The sequence below is a fragment of the Lonchura striata genome, chromosome 1, assembly GCF_050655825.1.
Source record: "Lonchura striata isolate lonStrDom1 chromosome 1, ASM5065582v1, whole genome shotgun sequence".
Lineage (NCBI taxonomy): Eukaryota > Metazoa > Chordata > Aves > Passeriformes > Estrildidae > Lonchura > Lonchura striata.
The window spans coordinates 43,111,493-43,133,759 of NC_140703.1; the positions used below are offsets into that span (position 1 = coordinate 43,111,493).

General features: G+C 33.5%; 1 protein-coding gene across 10 annotated transcripts in view; it reads left to right on the forward strand.

Moving 5' to 3' along the window:
* CNTN5 (contactin 5) overlaps positions 1-22,267 on the forward strand; it is a 592,231-nt gene that overhangs the window by 461,365 nt on the left and 108,599 nt on the right. For all 10 annotated transcript variants that reach the window (XM_085593275.1, XM_021529320.4, XM_085593302.1 and 7 more), the window contains 4 exons: positions 2,932-3,113; positions 9,973-10,109; positions 11,667-11,796; positions 13,924-14,074. In XM_085593275.1, the coding sequence (XP_085449401.1) occupies positions 2,932-3,113; positions 9,973-10,109; positions 11,667-11,796; positions 13,924-14,074 (600 nt within the window). The remainder of the gene's footprint in view (positions 1-2,931; positions 3,114-9,972; positions 10,110-11,666; positions 11,797-13,923; positions 14,075-22,267) is intronic.

Genomic DNA, 22,267 nt, shown 5'->3' on the forward strand with positions numbered 1-22,267 from the left:
CTTTATCTCCTTGAAAAATTCCATTTACTAGATTATATTGATGAGAAATAACTGAGTTGTTTTAAAATATGCTTCCTAATGACCCAAACAAGCAGTTTCCTCTGTGTTTGCCCTGTTATACACATTTACTTGCTGTAGGAAATGCAAAAGCAAATTTAAAAAAAATTGTTAAATGCAATTTAAAGGAAACTTTCCAAATACATGAATTTCAGAATAATCTCATAGCAGCTAAATGAGACAATTTTCATGGTTTATAACCTCTTGACTTTTTCTCAGAAAGATAACACCATCAAAAAAAATCTATTGACTAATACTATTCAGCAGAACCTATTTTCCTGCATGGCAATAGAGAAGAAGCATTTTTGTCCCTGATTTTACTGGAAGCAAGGCTGAAGGCCAAATAACTATGAAAAGGCAGCAAGCATGACACCCTTAAAGTCCCAAGTAAAGTGTATCTGCACACTCATTTCAGTCATAAAGCAGCAGTTGCTGAGTCCTATTACACTGTACCAACATAAAGAATTGCTATTCCTACTGTGGATTTGTGCTGTGATAAATAATGATCAGTTAAACTCTTACCTGTCCATTGTGGATGTTTTGCAGACAGAAATCATGACACGATTATATTCCATATAAAAACAGGACAAGCATAAAAGGAATTAGCTCTTTAAGCTGAATGTAAAACAGAAGACTTGCACGATGTCCACAAGACACTGAAGAGTCTAAATTTGAATATCAGAATGAAGTGTGCAATAAGAGATTAAATATGAGAGTTAAATAATGGAGAAAAAGAAACTAAGATTGTTATTTGTACTACATCTGTTATATACATACAGCTATTAAAGTATAACAAATAAAATATGTAGTTAGAAATATGAAAAGAAGAACATAACTGGTGGGATTAAGACAGAAAATTTTATTAGTGCATCAGAAACAAATATCCTATTTATCCTTCATATTTAAAATTTAACATGTTGAAGTACTTAAATCATATAAGAATGGGAAATTCTTTGATCTTCTAAGTGAAAATATGTAAAAAAACTTCTTATAGGAAACAAACTTTATAAATTAGAACCATACAATCTGCAGAAGAGCCCGCAAACCAAAACCACAGGACACCATAACTTGAAATCAGTTATCAAAAAATTAATTTAAAGTTAAAAACGAGAAAGCTACAAAGTTTCTATGATGATAGAGGAAAAAAAAAAAAAAAAGAGGTCTTTTTATCCACACCCATCACATGATCCAAAAACATTTATAAAAAGAAATATATATACATAATTGGAGTGCTGGAAAGAAAAGAGACCAGCCAGTTTTGTTTAGCAAGGAGAAACAAAAAAATATTCCATACAGGTATTTCTTCTGTGGAGGACAGTGATAAAAGATCATTTTGCAATAATAACAAAATATTTTAGGGACCATGTGTCAGAGATGTCTCACAATAAAGTTCATTTTGTCAGTTTAATTAATCAGTGCAGCAAACTGATAAGGGAAATAATTATTTTCTCTTTCTTGTATATTAAAATTAATTCCATATGGGACTATAAGTTGGTTTTATAAGGTAATAATGTTAATAGGCTCAATGAAAATCAGTGATATGTGGCACTCAGGAGTTAAAATTAGACAAGTCTTCTGATAATCAGTGACAAATATGAGAATTGTCTTAATCTCTATAAAGTACTAGAATTTGGAACATCTTGTCTGCATGTTTGAGTAAAACTGCAGTAATTCACATTACTACATGTGATTCCAACTGCTTGAAGAATAACCAGAACTTGCTTGTCACATGCTTATTTTTTGTGTCTCAAACTGGATACCTTGAAAAATTAAGAGAAAGGTGATATTCTTAATGAAACTTCATACATTTACAGTAAGTGAAAGTCAGCAAATCATGACAGCAATTCATAGCAGTTTTGAATTTAAACTAAATAAATTTGAACTATTATGAAGTGATATTCCTCATCTAAACTGACACAAGGCCCTGTGTTTATATCTAAGCATAGACTTGAAATGAATACAATACATGTTTTTCAAAATGTTCCATTTTCTTTTATGGTGTCCTCCAATTTTCTTGTGGAGTTCCCGAAACAGTCCAGCTTTCAGCTTGCAATCAAATATTTTTTTTTATAGATAATTCTATTTTTTCCCCTCATAAATACCTGCTATATTTAGAAAAATGTATGTCTGTACCATAAGGATCACTGGGTGCACAATGGCTGATGAGTTTTTGAGCTGAAAATAAAATTTTATGAGTGCAAACACTATTTAATGCATTTTTTCCCCAAGTATGAATATAAATGACCCAGGGTCCTCACAGACCACTGTGGAACAGCAAGTTGCAGTGAAAAACCCTTTTGCTGCCACAAGGAAGAGTGTAATGCTGTGAGACAGGAACAGCTGTGCCATTAATACGTCTTGTCACACAACCAGTTTTGTAATTTGAAGAATATTGTAAGAAAAATGTCTCCGTACCTGTGGCCACTTAAATTTACCCAAGAAAGAAATTCTCCATCTAGACAGATCTTTTCATTGATTGACCTGAACTGCAGTTTCATTGGAGGAAAATTGCCATGTTTTTGAATTTGCCAAGTTCATCCAAGTTTCAAAGTTATTTGTGTTGACCTATCAAGTGGCAGCATTCAGCAGTAAAGCATAGAATGCTAAAGAAACTCTAGAGAGAGTGATTTCAAGTGATTTATTTGATCTCAGTAAAAACAGCCTCCCCTGTGGATGAAAGAGACACATTCTGTGTAACAATCCATTTATTAAGGATTCCCTATAGAAAGTGAACTAGATCAACCATTATATGAACCTTAATTGTGATTATGTTTTATTGCTACTTAGATTATTAAGTGTTTAAACTACCAGATAACAGAATCTATATTCTCAATAGTGGAAGAGTGTTAACATTAATTTTACTAAATATTTCAGCCCTGTTCCAACAATCTCTTGGAGGAAAGTTAATGGTCATAATCCAAGTAAAGCTCGCCTGAGAAAATCCCAAGCTGTGCTTGAAATACCTAATGTGCAGCTAGAGGACTCAGGAATGTATGAATGTAAGGCTGAAAACTCTCGTGGAAGAAATGTCTTCAGAGGACAGCTACAAGTATACAGTAAGTGTAACTGCACACAGTATTGTCCTGAAATGCTTTGTCCACACTTAAGGCTTTGGCCACACGTGAAGTATTCCAAGGTTCAGCAAAAACAAGATACCTTGATATATAGAGTATACATCTTATACCAACAATAATTTTGATTTAAGTTATATATTATTATTCCTTAGTATTGCATTAAGGTCTGAAACATAAATTATGTTGACTCCTTTGAAGATTTGATTTAAATACCATTTTATATGGGATTTGCTATTTTTTTTTAAATTAAACAGCATAGCTATAATTTTAAAAGTCTATTCCTGTCCATTAGAATATAACAATGACATACAACCTAAATATGAATTATCTGTCAGAAAACAATACTGGAGATATTTTAGGATTATTAACACACTATTATTAACATTTTAACTATGCCATGCTTGGCCGCTGAGCTTTGTCATGGTCAGTGTACTGGAATGAGAGCTTAAAACGGATTTGTTTCTTCCTGAAAATTCTTAATCTAGGCATGCACAATTTCAAAAAGTTCTGATTTTCACAACGTGTTCAACATTTTCTAAGACTCAAAATAAAATTTTGAGTGACCATAAAAGTAAGATTGAGTCATGCATCAGATTGAAAATAAAAAAGGAAAACTGAAAATAAAAACATTTGACAAACCACATTAATTCCATTATACTGTTGCTGCATTCTAGAGTCTAGAAATAAAAGCATATGTAACACATACCATGAATACTTACAAGTCAAAGTTTGGCATATATCACATGTAAGCTTGAGTCCCACTGCTTTTAATAAATTTAAGCCACACTACTTTCTATCATTCCATGAACCCTACAACCTTAAATACTTAGCAGAAAAGGTCTACTGTGGGAGGGTATGCAAGAGATCTTTCAAACTGAATTGTCTTCAAAGATCCCAGCCAGTAAAATCCCAAATGCTGCAGTTTAGATACATCCTCAAGTTAATGGATATGTCTAAGAAGTTTCTTCTCTCAATTGATTTTCTTTTCCCGATTTCAGCCCATGGTTCCTAATGCCTTCTCCCCATTAGTAACTATAAAGTGTTCTCTGTCTTTGTTGCACACTTTCATCAAATAACTATAGACCAGGATAGTATATTTAGTCTATTTCCCACGTGTCAGTATTTTCAGGTCCCTAATCAATTTTTATGTCTCCTCTGGCCTTCCAATGTCTTTATCTTAACTCAGTTTATTTTAGCAAGTATCAGCATATCTCTGAATCATACTTCTTTCCTTGCTTTTGATTCTCCTCCGCCTAGAGACCAGGACAGGTTTTTGTCTTCCATTTTTTTTGTAAATGCTGGAAAAATTATGTGATGGTTAAGATGACAGTCTGTGCATTTAATTTCAGATTTTCCATCTTGCACTTGCAGCAAAGGTTTTATAAGATTTTGGCTGAAAACAGCAGTCAAAGCCCACCACCTACTCTATGCCTCCTATTATAACAATACTCCACTGATATTTCTCAAATTCTTACTATAAATTACTTCCATGAAAGTATAGCAGCTCCTGCAATGCACCTGAAGGCCAGGGGAATTTAGCAGCTGGTCTTTTTTGACAATATTAAAATTCTTAAAATATTAGAAACTCAGAAAACTTAATTTGAGTTATAAGATATATCACAGCTCATACACTTCCTACCTGGTTTTTAGAGCTGTGAAACTACTAGATGCCAAAGCTGTGCATAAAAGTGTTATAATTATCTCTGCTTCCCTCTTTCAGAGTTAAAAGAATATAAAACGTGCTCTTCAAGAGAGAAGCTAATATGCTATAAAAAGAAATTATTTCTGCAAGAGCACCATACAGATTTGTGGTATAAAATGACAGCAAACTGAGTAGTGCTCTACACAACTCTTTATCTCTCATTAGCCTTTAGATTAGAGCAGGAATAAAGGTGGTGATCAAGTCCATGAAATATATTTACAATATTAGTTTTGTCCTATTCTGTTTAGATAGAAATATGAATTTTTTTATTCTTCACCATTGTCTAAATTATATTTTTAGAGTCTCTGTCTTTATGGCATAGAACGCAAATTTAGCTCATTGGTGTTTTTTGCAATAATATTAGGACAATTTCTTTAACACTTTAGGAAGAGTTATTATCTCATTCCTCTATTAACAGATATGTGAGACTAGTACATTAAATTTCACCTATCTGCATCAGCAGACAGAAAGGTCAGAACAGGTTACAGAGGGCTTTCAGATGGACAATACCATCCTAATACACAGGACAAGAAGCACAGACTTTACTAGCCCCCCACAAGTGCCTTTTCTTGGCCTCAAGATAAAATACTCCCCACTCTCAGCCTTCAGTGCTCATGAACAGAGCATCAGTGTCTCACTGGCCTACAAACCTTAGCTTCTCTTTCCAGAGGTGTAAAAGGGTTTTTGTGAGAAGGCTTCTGCACAAAATGAGCTACAGGTTATTTCACAAGTCTCTCAGCTTCCTCTGCTGAACAGCTGCTGTTGCAGGATTCGGGGGCATTATCTGAAATGGCCTTTTCTACTCTACCTTTTGTTCCTAACAACAGTCAACATGAATTATTTACCTGTAAGTTCACTGTCTTTTCACTGACATATTATTCCTCCAGGTGGCAATGATTACTTTGGCTCAGAAATTCAGATGTAGGCCGTCATTTCCTTACCAGGGGTTTCTTGTAAAATTTCAGAGCAGTGTGTAGGACCAGCTGTGTCATACTGCGGTCTCGCAATTTGCATATCTCTGTAGGAACTCACTCGCTGCCTGTTTGAATCTTCTTCATCCTGTCAGTTGCATCTGATCTGGGTCACCACAGAGCATTTTGGAGAAAGCCCAGGACACCCAGTCTGCCTGTCTAGTCACATTTAATCACAGACTAGGGATTTTTCTCTTCTTACCTGCTGCTGCAATCCAGATACACCGTGACAGCCTGATGCAGCTGACAATTTGGATGTTGTTCAGAATGCAATGTTTCAGATGCTGACAACTTCAGATTATTGTAGTCTCAGCACTTAGTGGAAATTCAGCTGTAGGCATGAAAAACATAAGTTTTACAATGCCAGGCATCCTCTTATGCACTGCAACCTATTTTGAGAGGTGTGATTTTTCCCACAAGTGATCTGCTCATCCTGTAAGTTTCCATGAAATTTTATTTAAGCTCAAATTAATTAATAGAAGAGAGCAGAAAAATGAAAATGTGAATGGATAAATTTGCCATTAGCCTTTTTGTTTCTCCTCAAATTCTAGCATTTCTCCAATGGTAAGCACTGGTATGACCAATTCTTGTTCCTCTCTCACTCTTAAATTTTTGGGTTTTTTTCCATGTTACCTACTCACTACTGCTAGGCTCATCAGGGGGTGGTGATGTGAAGTGATTACAAAAACACATTTTTGGCTGTATCAGTTCCCTCATCCTGCACACAGCAGTGCCTTCCTGGCACCTGGAGGGAAGGCTTGCCATAACAGAAGACTGGAACAAGCATCTGACAGCAGGAATATTCTGTAATGCAGTGTAACTGACCATACTGATTTTAAAATCTATTTTAATTTCTTTCCTATAAAAATTGAATGGGAAAAAAGTCCACTCCTGCCACCACACATTAGTCCCACACAGTAAAACTGGCAAGAGAAGAGATTTTGTAGTAAAAAAAGTAAATTAGTTTTAAATTTTCTATCTTGATTTTCTCACTTATATTTCTCAATATGCTTCTCCTACTTTATTCTTCCCAAATAATCTCATATACAGAAAAATATTTTTTTCATCCCAAATTCTGTATTAATTGACATTTTAGGACATTATTTTAAGTCATTTGTCTATGTAAAATTTTTTGCTTATTTTGTCTCAGACAAAAAGCTGATTAAAATATTGAGAAATAATCGAAATTTTCTGCACCTTAATTTCATTTTGCATAGAGGATTTAAAAATTGGCCTGCAAGCTTGCAGATTTGTTGCTGATTTATATTTGTAAAACATTCTGACATTCTTGAATAAACAGGTGCAGAACTGCAGCATAAAATAAATCATGGATTGGATGGTGATTTAAAAATCTCAGAAACACTGTATAGAGTTCTGGCAAAACAATCATAAAGACTACTGAACACTAAAATGCATCCTTCTCTTCTCACAGTCAACTCTTCACTGGACAGATTAAAAACCAGGCAGACACTTGTTTGTTTTTTTTTTTCCAAGAAGAATGTTGCATTTATAAGGAAAAAAAAGGACTTATTACTTTTGAAATCTGGCTAAATTTTCTAATTAAAGTGTGATTCTGGAATGAAGTTTTCTTTGCATACACATATATCAGGGTTATATTAAGATACTTTTGTTAAAAAGAAACACCCAAAAATGGTACATTTGAGTCAGAGGTTGTACATTCAGTTAAATGTTTCAACTTTAAAAGTACTGATAGGATTTTAGAACAAGGGTTCTGATTTTATGGGGAGTGATCCTTGCTAACAAGCCGAGAGGGAATTCTCTGTGATAAGTAAGGAGTACATAGAGAGAAAAATAGAAGCTAAAAAGTGATGAGCAGTATTTCTCTCAATCATGCTTTTAGCTCTATTCCAGCTACACCAACCTATTACTTTGCTACTTTATTCTCAAAGGATTGGGAATCTTGCCTTCACTGATGGCAAGTTCAACAGCTTGAAAAATCGGACTCCAAAGGCCATTTAGGCTACAAGGAGAAAATTTAATGTAGAAATACCTCAACTAATGGAAAAAGTTTGTTCTGACCAGTCGGTCATACTACTGTGATTTGCAAGTTTGTCGTTTCAGAAGAAAACCTGTGGCACAATTGTGTTAGCAAGACAGCCACAGACAAAAGGTAGGGAACAGCAGTTCTGAAGAGGACAAGTCTGCAGGCTGGCTTGGGGAAGCTTTGTTTCAGTGTAAAAATGTGAATACCTTTTTCTAGACACTCTGGTTCATGATGAGCTCAAATTCAACATAGAAATGTGAGTCTATATATGTTTTGGGTCAAATTTACAGAAAAGCAAAATAATGAAAATGAATAAATATAAATAGCAACAGTTTAGCTCCTCTTTGAAACTGCGTGATTTCATGGTACCACTGGCTGTCTTTTATTACTTTTTTTGCTACACATTTAACTGTCTCATCTTCCAGAATCATATTAATGTAGTTATTTTCAAAGGAAACAATTTCCTCTCAGCATGCTTCCTTTGTATATTGAAGCACTCAAAATGAGAACAGCAGCTATACAATGGAATTAAATTATATTTTTAGGACAACAGAGAACAAATAAACAGAGATTCCCAAAACCTGTTTCTTTCTGCAGATTTTTGTGGGACCCTTTTTTATAACTTCAGGAAGAAGACATTCAGCACAGCAGAGCACACGTAGAGAATTTCATGCATTGCCTTGACTGTAATAAGAGGAATAAGGAAGCAGAGGTTCTTTTGTCTTGGGTTTGGGAGTGGGGCTGGGTCAATCTCTCTGTTTTCCTCTACCAAAATGGAAATGAGTGATACTTCTAATATGTTCCCAGCTTCTGACAAAATGTCTGGTCTGGCACTCTGAAGCAGACTTTTCCCTGCTTAGGAATGATAGACAGCTCATTCACTTTCTTTATCAGCCTTGCACAAGATGTAAGCTACAAGCAGTTATTCACCTGTCACACCTTTTCATATCTTCTCATGTCTTTGATTGATGACCAGTCAAATGCCAGCTAGATTCAAAGATTTATTTTTAAACTCAATTCCCCATGTGTAAGTACATTATCAATTATCTGTCATTTGAAGCAGAGATTTTGTTATGACAGATCTGGACTTCTATTCACACCATGCAGAATTTTACATCTCTTTAGCAATGCCTTTTAATTATTTATTCTTATGATTTGGAAAAACAACAACAACAACAATAACCAAACAACAAAAAAAAATTCCAAACTAATATTTGATATCCTCAAGTTAATTATTGTCATCTACCACCCTCTGTGTTATACAAAGTGATATAACTACAGTATGAAACCCAAAAGCTGGCTTTTAAGCATACATTTTTATTTCTGCATGTCAGTGCTCTGTTACTCACTGAGTCATATAATATTTTCCAAATTATAGGATCCTACAAATAGCTATCTGATTGGCTGCCACATTAAAGTTCTACTTCTCTGAAAAAAATATTTGTTGTTTTTTGATGGATTATTTAATGAAATTTAGGTACTAGTGATCACATATACAGCTATCAACTGTCTGCCTTAAAAAAAAAATGGTTTAAGATTGATTTACTGTGTAATTTGTGCTCCTGCTGGATGCTGGAAATCTCATGGGTTCTGTGCTTAAAAATGTTAAACATATATTCTCCCTTGAAATATGAATTAAACTTAGGACACTAACAAAAATATGTGCGAATATCTTCCAAATTCCCAATCACTTCTGGCTAAATAAATAATTTCCTTGTAAACTGAGAAAACTACATGAAACACAGCCTATGACAAGTAACCTCCTTACCACTATTCAAATATCCTAGGCCTTGTGAGTTATTAAATGTTCTATTGTGACTATCAAACATTTGTCTTAAATTCAGGAATAATGAACTCAATAATATATAGTTCTACAATTTAATCCATTGGACTTTTTTAAATCAGGCATGTTTCTATTGTTGGCCATGTTACTGTTCACTACCTGGTACCATTAGAGCATTTCCTTTAAAGTTTGGAGTTTATTAATTTTATCATTTTCTCTTTTGATTTGGGCCTTTTTATTTCAGTGTGCTTTGTTCTGAGAGTAATGTAAGTCTTGTAAAGGCCATTTGTTTAAGCGTTTTAATTGATTATGTCTTTGCACATCAGCTAGAGACTTACCACTTTATAATTTTGAGTTAATATGGCAATTTTTTCTTGCAGCCTACCCACACTGGGTGGAGAAACTCAATGACACCCAATTAGACAGTGGAGATCAGCTCCGATGGGAATGCAAAGCCACTGGAAAGCCAAGGCCGACTTATCGCTGGCTGAAAAATGGAGTTCCTCTCTGGCCACAGGTACACTAGACAAGGAGCCACCTGTATGTTGGATGCTTCTCCTTTCATTCAGATGAATCAGTTATAGAAAGTACTGAAAAGTTCTTAAGAAATTACTGTTTGGTTAACTCAAAAAGTACAATGACTATTACATTTTCAACTCAATCTGTTCTCTGCAAGTAACAGAACTTATCATGAAGACCATTAAAAATGGTTCATGTAAGGCTCCTAGAATGTAAAGTGCTTTACTACAATCACCTGATATTTTTTAGAATTAGACATAAATAAAATTATTTTTTCTTTTAATAGACCATTGATGGCATGGTCTGTCTTTTATTTCACTTTTTTCTGTTTCTCTCACTGCATCATCAAAAAATCATCCCACATCATTTGGGGTTTTTGTCTAATACCTTTTAATTTTATAGTCTCAAATTATTTGGAGTAATTAAAATTTTGTAAACTTATTTAATCTATTTTTCCAGATTAAAATAAAGCTAGCTGTTAGATTCTGGGAGAAAATGGCTATATTTACAAATGAACTCACAGAATGGATTTATGAATATAAAAGATGTAATGTCTTCCTTTCCAGCAAATGTCCCTTCTATCTATCTGGGAACACCAACCAATTATGCAAACAACCAGAAAGGAAACATAAAACAGTTTACTTTTGAAGATATGAGGCATTGAAAATAAGATTACTCTATTCATTTCTGCTTTTTTAGATGGAGCTATTAGTGTTGAAATTGAAGCAATTTAAATATCTCTACTTTTTGGTTCTCTGATTTTCCAAACCATTAGTTTCTCCAGGCTCTGAAATTTCAAATTGAATTTTACTTTGAGCTGGGTGAGGGCTTACAACAAAGTGAATTTTTTATCATAGTTTCCTCTGCATTCCCAAACAATTTATGCCTTATCAATTTTAACTTACAACAACTGTTATAATGAAACTTAGAGTTGTGTAATAGTAGTTCAAATTACTCATATTATAGCTTCATTAAATACTCCCCTACATAAACAGCTATTGATGTCCCTTCTCTTCCAGTTGTGGTAATTATATTCTGCTACTGGGCCTTTCGAATTAGAAATTTGTACTAATGATGAAAGCAATTGGACCCTTTAATTCTTGCTTATGCAAGCAATCTTTCATATCTCTCCTTTTATAAAAATAGTACCATGACTGAGACCAAAAATTTGCTATATATTTGAAGATTATCAGACATATTACATCCACAAATGATTTCTTGCCTCCTTAATGTTCCCAGTATGAGCTGGTTTTAAAAATCATCTAAGGGTAACAGCAAACAAACAAACAAACAAACAAACAAAAAAAAAACAGAAAAAAGGAAGCTTTGAATTTAGTGAATTTATCTGAAAATATTTACTGTCAAATATATGTTGACTTTTTATTCTTGTAATTTCTTGTATAAAAAGGAAAATGTAAGTCCAAGGAAACTTGTTGCTCAGTTTTATTTTCGGTCCTTTTATGGTGCTTCACCTTAAGCTAATAACACAGAAATTTTCCAGTGCCTTTTTGCTTTTATAGAATATTTTTTAAATTACTTTTAAATTCTATTACAGAGCAGGATTGAGATGATTAATGGTGTTCTGATGATCCATAGTGCAAATGTCTCAGATGCTGGAATGTATCAGTGCTTAGCAGAAAATAAGTATGGTACGATTTATGCCAGTGCTGAGCTGAAGATTTTAGGTGAGTATTTGGAAAAGAATAAACTGCTCCTTTCTCCCTTTTTGAGAATTAATTCTTTTTTTTAGGCTGATGTGACAAGAAACAGCTTCTACCAGTCCAAACAGCAGAGCAGATAAAAGTTCTTTTTCTTATTATTACTTATATGTGGGTGAGTCCTTTGTTGCCCCAGAGAGTGCAGAGCCTTCTGTTAAAAAAAAAAAAAATTGTCATTCATACATAACTGACTCAGTAACATTTTGTAAATATTTGTCATATAAAGCTATTTCAGTTCAAATAAATGGGAAAAATATTTTTTACTCCCACAAACATGTGCAGGAGATGAAATTTAGAGGATGTAAATGTATTTTAATCTCTGCTGAAAATAGTTTTTTATCTCTACTTTGTCCATTATTCAAAGGTAATTAAGGTAATACAAAGGTAATTCAAAGGTGCATGATCTTAGTTTTAGAAAACTTCTTATGAAATCATCAAAATTAATTGAATAATATAAATTACATTTCTTGGGTGAATAGCCTCCACAGAAAAGCAAATACATTGCATAGTGTTACCTGGAAATATGATAAAAATGTCATTATCCAAAAGCTGAAGCAGGTAATTAATGAAGAAAAACTTGAAGAACATTTGAATACTCTAATTTTCCTTAAAGCAAAGTGTAGCAATGTGCAATGGAACAATAGTGATAAGTGCCCTTCCAGTGGATTAAGTGAGACAGACTTGTAAGATCATCTTTATTAAAATATGATGTAGCAGGAAGAAAGGTGTCCACCAAAATCATTTAATGGCCATATCAGAAATTAGAACTGCACATGAGAATTATTCCTATAAAGTCCTAGTCAAATGAGTAACAAAGCTATTGCAGAAATATACTCTGTTTCAGCTAACATTTGGCTCTTTCTGAAAATAACATTTCTGGTACATTTCAGCTATTTCCTAGCTGGCCAACATTAGAATTTCATTGATAAGTTATAAAATCACTTCTTTATAGCCACAAAATTAAAAGCCAAGGCAAGTGATTCTTCTCTTTCCATCACTTTTTTTTGGTCATTTGTGATTCTTTCAACAAACCTATTAGCTATAGCATTCTTTTGCTCTGTTTTTTGTATGTGTTATAAAATAGTTATTCCTAGTATATCATGTACTTGCAGATTTTCTTGGATGTTCTTTAATGTCAGAAATAGACCCAGTATATTGCTGCAGTAAAATTGGCTTTTCATTTTCTCACTTGCAAGATCGTACCCATGTTAAATTTTAACCATAATATTGCATTAAAGAAGCAGTTGGGTTTAATTTGCTGCCTTACCAAAAGGAAAAGAATTGAATAAATTGTCCACATAAATATCTCTGATATGAGGATTAACCAAAATAGTGGTAGGAAAATCTTACATATTTGAGGCAATGAAGTATAATGTCCTGGTGTAGCTGAGGTGTAGGTATAGCTGGGATAGGGACCTTTGACTTTGCAAAAATATTTCAAGAAAAACACAAACACTTGAGAACTAATGTCCTTTCTTGGTATGAAATTACAGTAATTAATGCCATTTTAATGCATTTTTAGCTTAGTTTTTGTTTGTAAACAATAGGACTTCTTAAAAAGTGAAATACTAAGAGCAAGAGATGGTTAAATGTCTTCTGTTAAGAAGTTCTCATAGTGAAATTCCCAGTTCTCAGGCAAATACAAAAAATTAAAGTAATAAAATTTCTCTAGTAGTAATATTTTTTGTAAGCATTAACTCTAGACAGTGCATTTCGGATTGTTGTGGAATTAAAACTTTGTTTAATTTTTAAATATTTACCTCTAACAAGTTTTTGATTAAAAAAAAAGATGGGAAAAGTGTAGCTAAATAATTTCTAAAGTTGTTTGATTTCATAAGTAGTTTTACTCTAATCTGCTGATGTGGAAGATTTCTCGATAATCTCTACCTGGATTAAGTTATAAGCCTACCATGTATTCCTGGCTGCTGATTTCAAATGTTTTGTAAAACTTCACCTTGGACATAATAATTTCAAAGAGAGAAATTGACATGCTATTCCCAAAACCAAATATATTTTTCTAATCTTCTGTTAGAACACAATGAAACAGAAGGCTTCGATTATTCTTTGTAGTGTTAATTTACTTCTTTTTAACAGCTTCAGCTCCCACTTTCCCGCTTAATCAAATGAGGAAAACAATAATTGTTACCAAAGGCCAAGAAGTTGTCATTGAGTGCAAGCCAGAAGCCTCTCCAAAGCCAACTATCACTTGGAAGAAAGGCGACAAAGTGTTAAGGGAGAATAAGAGGTCAGAAGTCTGTTTGGTAAATTAAAATTGTGTTTGCATGTTGAATTATGTGATATGATATGAAAATGCAGCAAGTGACAAGAACATGCTGAATGTTAGCCTGAGTATGGAATAATTATCTTGTCAAGCTGATTTGTTTGACTGTAGTGACTTTATAATTTCCACAATATTGAAATGAAAAACTTTAACATTGTTCAGAGATGCAGAGAGATGAAAAGGTATTGTTATTTTGTGGGGTTTTTTCTCTATTTTCTGTTATTCATTTCAAAAACCTTTCAATTATTCTGTAGAGGTACTACAAATTTAGCATATGAAAGTATCAAAAGTATAAAGGCTAAGGTATTCAGGAAGACATAAAATGTGCTTATTCATTTGAAATAATTTTAATAAGGCAGATTTACAGCTTGATCACAATGGAAGTCTATGTAAGAATAGCTGTAAAATGATTCAGAGATGGAAAATATAATTCCATTATAGGATTTAGTTATACTGGTAATTTCTGTACTCAGCAGCACATATGTTTAACAGATTATGCTTGATTAAGTAAGTTCTGCCCAGCTTTGTATGGTAAAAGTAGTTTAAGCGCTGCAGGTTAAATGCCAGATGTAATTGCACTTTACAAGATTTCTTATCTGTACACTAGAATAGTTTTGCTACTCTGCACATGGTCTTTAAGCACAAAGAGCAATCTTTTCCTCTTTCTGGTAATGTGGTATGTGAATGAAGTAATTTAAAATGACTTGTATAGTATAATCAGAAAGATAAAATCAAGCCCCCTTTTTGTTGAATTTTTACAACACTGAGGGAAGCAGTAGAGTGCGTCTGTCCTCATTAGCAGCCAAAGCTATTGTTCAAGTGTGCTGTATTTTCATCTCATGACATTTGTTTTGTTCTGAGAAGGAAAAATGGGTAATTTCTTGTACCATATTGAATTTTTTTTTTTTGTTGTTGAGTCAGAGAGAGCAAAACAGCGTTATATACAACATTTTACCAACAGAAGTGAGTTGTATCATTTGTATTGACAATCTGACAGATTCATATTAAAAAGGAGTTGAAAATATCAAATATTATGACACTGATGTCTCTATGCTCTACCTACACAGTAGATATTTTTCACTACATGACCTTTTCCTCTCATCTCCACAAAGCTCACTATGGTTTCTCTGATCATCACATGTAAATTGCATTTTAGTCCAAAACCAGTAAAGCATTTTAGTAATTACTTTAGGTCTGCTCAAACATAGCCTAACTCTGAAGTTAAAATCTTACAAAAATAGATCTGGTGTTTCATTTTTTGGTATTTGTAGCTTTTGATACTTGCTTATTTCAACAGAGGCTGGAACAAGAAACTATGAAACATGGAAAATGAAAAGCTGGTTGAACTATTTCAGATATTTAAAAGAAGAGGGTTGCATTCAACTTAATTTTTTAGTCGGCTGTTCAAGGATTATCTTGTGTCATTCACAGCAGTTTCCCTGCATCTATTGTTTATAGAAGGGTGTGCATGAGAAGAATATCAGTTTCAAGGGAATTCAATTCTGTCTCTATAGAGTATACTTTAAATAAAAACAATAGAGTCTCTGTAAGAGAAGGTGAGGAAGCCTACTGTGATTTGTGAAAAGAAGTGTAAATCATTGAAGATAATGTGTGTTTCCATGCTTTGAGCATTCTGAGAAGGAAGGAACTCTGTTAAAATTTTTTAAAGGAATAAGCTGACATTGTAAACATATCAGTATACTTTAAAAATGGGCTTTCTTCATAGTCTGCTAATAAAAATGCCAGAAAAAGAAACCAAACAATTAGGAACTGTCATCTGATGAGTTTCCATGGACTATAAAGTCCTTAGAGATTAAAAAAATATAATTAATTTTTTAAATTGCAAAAAATAGCAAAATTTTGGTTAAGTAATAAGGAAGAGCAAGAATAGAACAGCATAACATATTTTCTTCTATTCTGTCACAGTTTTTTTTCTCTTCTAAAGTGCATGTATCAAGTGTATATTATATTTAAGTTTTGTGAAGTCTATGAGCTTAGAAAAGGAATTTGATCCTTTTTTTTCAATGAAAGAGAGACCTTCCTCTCCACAGCAAAGAAAATATTTCACTTGAACAGTGGGTCTGCTATTATCTATTCCATGTTTCCAAACTCTGTTGCCCCTTAGGTGTGTTCTATACAACAAAAGGTGGTTGACACAAATACCTCTAGAAGTTTCTGTAGGTAACTGAAGAGTTGGCTGCTTGTTCCTGTGGGACTTGTGGCTGGGTACAGTCCTCAGTGCAGTCAGACCTTGACTCAAGCTCTTGGAAAGTAATGCAATCTGAAAGCCTCAAATGTTTCAGATTCATTGGAAAGCCATGCACTTGGGAACATAACTGTGGAAAACCTTCATTAGCTTCATTTCTTGGTCTCTTTTAGCTTCAAACAAATTATCCAGTTCAAGCCCTTTGAATTCATAGTATATCTATGATAGACTTGATCCCCAGAAATCATTTTGAGCAGCTTCGTAATTTGATTCCTCTTGGAAAGCATCTGCATATTGTAACAGGTTTTTTCAATTGAGTTCCAAATGAGTGGCAAGTCTATGAGATAGGTCCAAAAAAATTAGGATATTCAGTTATATCAGTTATTATATGTCAATTATTTGCTGATAAAAATTATGGTTACAAGTTTTAAAAGCTCAAAATACATTAAATCTGATTAAATTACTCTTATAAAGAGATGGTTATTTAATAAAGTTTCTGAAGAGTTTGCAATTCATTCTCTTAACCAGAGATAAAGATCTAGAACTGATGAAAAAGAAATTAAACAAAATATATTATATTGGAGATCTTTTATGCAGAAGACTAGAACTTCCAGATCAAGGCATTGTCTGTGAAGCTTATTGATACAAGACATTTAATGATCAGCATTTGAAGAGATTTCAAGTTTCTTTCATATATCGTTATCTTAGTGAGTCATTAATACATTCAATCAAAGATAATTTCATCTGCAATTTCACCTAACAGTTAAGGGAAGGGAATTGTTATACCTCTATTTTGGAATTAAAATGCAGCTGAGCACAACACCAATGTCAATAGTGTAGATATAGAACATATTTAAGCTGCATATTTTCATTAATCATCTCACAATAGTTCAAATTTGTAGCTATCTTTCCTAACAACTTGTATCTGTTGTCTCATAGGCTGGTAGAGGATTGTGTCTCATTTATGGCAGGCTATGATAATGTATGCTCTGGTTATTGACTTGAACAATATTTTCATCCATAAGAATTTGTAAAGAGCTTTGGAATCTTTTTGTTCATAAGTAGTTTTGGTTTTATAGGAAAGGGGATTATATTGGGATTAATGACTGAAAAAAAAAGTTCTTACTTTGATTTTTAGTAAACAGTTTGGTTGGAACTTTGCTTTAGAACCTAAATAGGAGGAATTAGAGCCTTGGGCAAGAGTTCAGTGACCAAAATATATTTTTGTGAAGTTTCTGAATTCATTCAGATACTTCCTTTAGTGTAGTCAAACCATCACTCACTACTTTAGCATCAGCTTCTAAATAAGACCCAGCCCATTCAGACCATAAAGCCATCCAGAAGCTTGTTCATAATTAAGCATTTTTTAACTTACATATCAAACTAAAAGAAAGCAACAAAAGTGATGTTTTGTAAACAGTAAATGTTATAATGTATGCTAGAATGGACTGGAATTAGGTCTCAGTTGCACCAATAGAAATCATGAGTTCTACTAACAAAGTCAACTATTAAATTCAGGACAACCATTTTTTAAAATTTTTTTCAGTTCCTGTGTTCAGGCGTCAGGTATTTTATAATGATTTAAAACTGCATAAATTCTTGTAAGCCATTACTTCATGAGTTGTAATCTCTTTTTCTTCATTTTCAAAGAAACCTTATTTTCTTGTCTAGATTGCCTTGTAGTGGTGATTACAGTTGATGTTTAAACAGATACACCTGAGGACTCAAAAAGTTTTGAAAAGTCTTATATGTCCTTGTTCATCTGTTTTTGTGCTTTCTTGTACAACTAAAATATTCTCCTCATTAATCTTATATTAAATTCTTACTCTGGCTCATTATTTTCATTATACATCCATTAATTATAGTTAAAATAAAATAATTTGAAAGCACTCTAGGAGTGAAAATGTTCTATTTAGTCCCTATTTTTGCTTCTTTATTAAGACTACCAAGTAATAATACTAATACTAATAGTAATCTTTTAAAGCACAGTTTAACCAAAAAATTGAGGAAGAAAGAACAGGTCAATCAGTAACAGAGGGAGCAGAACTTTTCTAGTCTCTATTCTGTTTGAAGCTTCTCAAATTATAATGCTGTGTTTGTTTTACACTGTAATTTGTGTGCAGATTAATATTTAATATAAAAAAAAATCAATATATAGGGATGACCTAATACCTATGTATTCATCAGTAATGTAGTTCTGTGTTTATGGATTTTTTGCTTTCATACTTTCTTTATATGGCACAGTGGCACAGTCTAAGCTTTCTCCTTCACCTCACAGAACAAGCTGTGCAGAAAAACATTAACAGTCTCTGAAGGTCAGATTCATCACAGATCACCAAGAGCACAAGAGTGCCAGTCTCTCTGTGGTCACTGTGTAATTGCTCATATTGATCCACCTATGCCCCAGATTAATTTTTGCTGAAGACCTAAATACACTAAGCCTTTCTGTGGGGAAAATAAATGGTAGCAAATCTCCACCTGCCACTTCAAATCAGTCACTTTTCCTATGGTGCAATGGTTCCACTTCTCTTTGAAGGAGTTCTTACATAAGATGAGAAAACTTGGTATGTTAAAGCAGCAGAGGGAATTGCAGATATTTTGAAAGTAATAGACTGGGTTTCATCAGGACACAAACTTCAACATCTCTATTCTTGCAATACACAGTCACAATGGTAATTTTATTGATTGTAAGTAGGTAAAAACTTTTTCCTTTTTTTCTGAATTGCATAAAAGAATTACAGAAGAGCAGTGAGTGGCATGGAACTCTGGATAGCACCTGGTCCACTCCCAGGATCAGAGCAGTGTCAGCTAGAACAGATAGCTTAAGGTCATATTTAGTCAGGTTTTGAGGAACTCCAAGGAGGGAAACACTGCAGCCCATCTGGGAAATTTGTTCCTACTAGAGTTAAGCACTGTAAAACAAAACAAAACAAAACAAAACACCAAAACAAAAAATCAATCAAACAAAAAACCCCATTTTAATATTTAAATGAAATTGAAGTTTACATGGAATTGCATATGTTTCATTTTGTGTCCATTGTCTGTGTCCTGTCACAGGGCACCACTGAGAAGCATCTAACTACATCTGCTTGTTTCATCCCTTCAGAGTGTATGCATCAGTTGATCAGTGCCTTTAAGAGCTGGAAGACTCCAATCTCTGATCAATATGGCCATATAATGAGCTTCTATCAGTGCTTCTTCCATGACACATGGAAGTCTCCATTCAGATCTGTGCCAAACCTGCCTGGCCACCAAAACTCATGGAGATGTCACTTCCCCATACAAAACCTGCCCAGAGTGTATTGCCATGTTACAAAGGTACTCTCTGCTTGCCATATTCTTCATTTACTCTGTGCCTGCCCTGAGGTATTTGGGACAGATTTGCAGCCATGGAGAGGCCTGTAGAGGATGTACATTGAACAACAAAGCACTAGATACTAATAATAAGTGTTCTGACAGTTATTCCCTTAATATTACATATAAAATTAGTGGATACTGAAAATAGGGAGATATGGATATTTGTGAAGTTACTGGACATTAAAAATCTGGAGAATTATTTATGAGGAAACTTTGTCTTCTGTAAGTACAAAATTACAAGCCATACATTGACCTGTGAAGAACAAGAAAACAATAAACAATGCTCATTAGGTGAGAATTATGATCTGTAGGTGCTAAATTTAGAATAAAGACACTGGAGGGGACAAAGTGTTCAAGATAAATAATACATGAAGGAGTGAATTGATGCTCCTGAAGTTCTGCCTTGAACTAAACTTGCTTTATTTTTCTTTCTTTCAGTTAGGTTTCCCTAACATTCAGCAGCTGTAAAAGAAGTCAGAGAAAAGAAAAAGAAAGAGATCTTTTACAGGGAAATTAAATTCCAAATACAAATATAAAAAGACACAGAGAAATCTGATACTATTGCTTTTTGCCTACATTCAAGTCAATACTGAAATCTTTGAACTACAGAAGTATCTGTCCTGTATGCCTAGATATTTCATCTGTCCACTTTGCTATGTAATTAGTGGAAACACACAGAGCATTTTAATCTAAAAATATCATCACTCAAAACCTTAGTAATACATATGTTTTCATAGTCTTCTGGTCTCTCAACCTCCTTCATTTTCAGTTTTGACAGCTTCTTATTACAGTTTTTCTCTTCACTCTACTGTATTTAAGGATCAGTCAATGTTTCCATTCTAAGTTCCTATTTTAATAGCTTTCAAGCTAAATTACAATGGAAAAAATCAAAAGAAAAGAAGGGTGTTTCAGAGCAGTAGCAAGAAAAAGATTGGATTTGTAGGCAAAATTTGTATTCAGTTTTGTAAAGTGCTTTGCTTTGTACATGTTTTGTTATGCTTTTGAATATGAACAGGTAGCATAGGTATATATTATACATTCTCTTCATAATCATGGTGGTAGTTTTCCAAAAGAATTTCGGTTCCATCTCACTGTGGTTTGTATCATTTCTTTGAACTGAAAACTATGGACTGTGAAGGCAAAAGAAAGTATATATGTAAAATGGCTGGAAAATTATTCTGAATCCTATTTTTCTTTGTCTATTGGCCCCTTAATTGCACCAGTCTCAACTTGCTCTTGGTACAAGCTTTCTTGTATTTGTGCTATCAGCCACACAGACAGCAGAGCAGTTCAGCCTACTATCATTCCAGTTTTTCATGAGAAAAGAACATCCTTTATTTCCTTATAGTAATGAAATATCATTAGTGTTAATCCAACTACAGGGGCAATTTGTTAAGCAGTTTGAAGATTATACTCTGTGCCCCCAGTTAAATATCGAAAGAAAATTACTATTTGTAGGTTTTAATTAGTTTTACAAATAACATTTCCAATGGAATATCAAAAAATTTATCTTTTTGTGTCCAAGCAAATTATTATCTATGAGATCCTACATGACTTCTCTGAACTTCCTTTCCAGGAATGGTATTCAAGACAATTATTTATTATTAATGGTATTCAAGACAATTTATTATTTGTCCTTAATACAGTACGCTATATACAGGGCTTCATATACAGCTGTGTAAGTACAGCTTTCCTTTTTTTTTTCTTTTTTTTTTTTTCTTTTTCTTTTTTAGGGAAATAAATCTTGATTCAAATCAGAAGTATATGCTTAGGTAATAGTGAATTGAAGTCTACATTTTAGAAATACATGTTCTTCTTCACACATTGGCTTGATATTTGAAGAAATGTTCCACCACATCTTACCAATTTTCAATTCAAGCAGGATTTATTTGTGTGAAAATAGATACACAGTACCCTACAATATCCTTGCTGCCACCCAGCTGCTTTGGCCTTACTCTTTAATATCTATCAGGCACATGTGGGTGTTTTGAACCTCTTCAGGAGCCTACAGACTAGACACTAAAACTTGAGGAGGTGAGTCCCACTCTGTAGGAGCTTGCTTTTTAGTATTTCCATGAAACTGCATTTCACTTTTTTTGACTCAGTTACTGAACTGTAAGTATCCCATATATAGTCCATTGCCCTAATTAAAACAAAAAGTTGAACAGCTCAACCATTTTAAATTGCTGATAACGTAAGATATTTGATCTTCTGTCTATGTCTTGAATATCTGCTGACAACTAATTATCATTTGAGCAAAAAGTTAATGAATTTTGATTTTAATTATGATTCATTTCTCTGTTGTTGTTATAAATGGCTGCCTGTTTGTTCACCACACAGGTAGAATATGACAAGTCATCAGTGGCCTAAAGGTTTTTCTTTGCTTAAGGCTCTTCAAACTCTGACTTTCAGCATTGTTTGCCCTTAAAAGAAACTTCATCTAAAAATCTTGGGGATATAAACATTCATGCTACCAACTCATCTACATTTTCCCAAGAGAAAATGTAATGATGGAAGAGTAGTGAAGAAAGAAAATGCCCAGGACATTAAGAATGAGAAGCTTCATGACAGAAACTCTAATCTTCCTGAGAGAG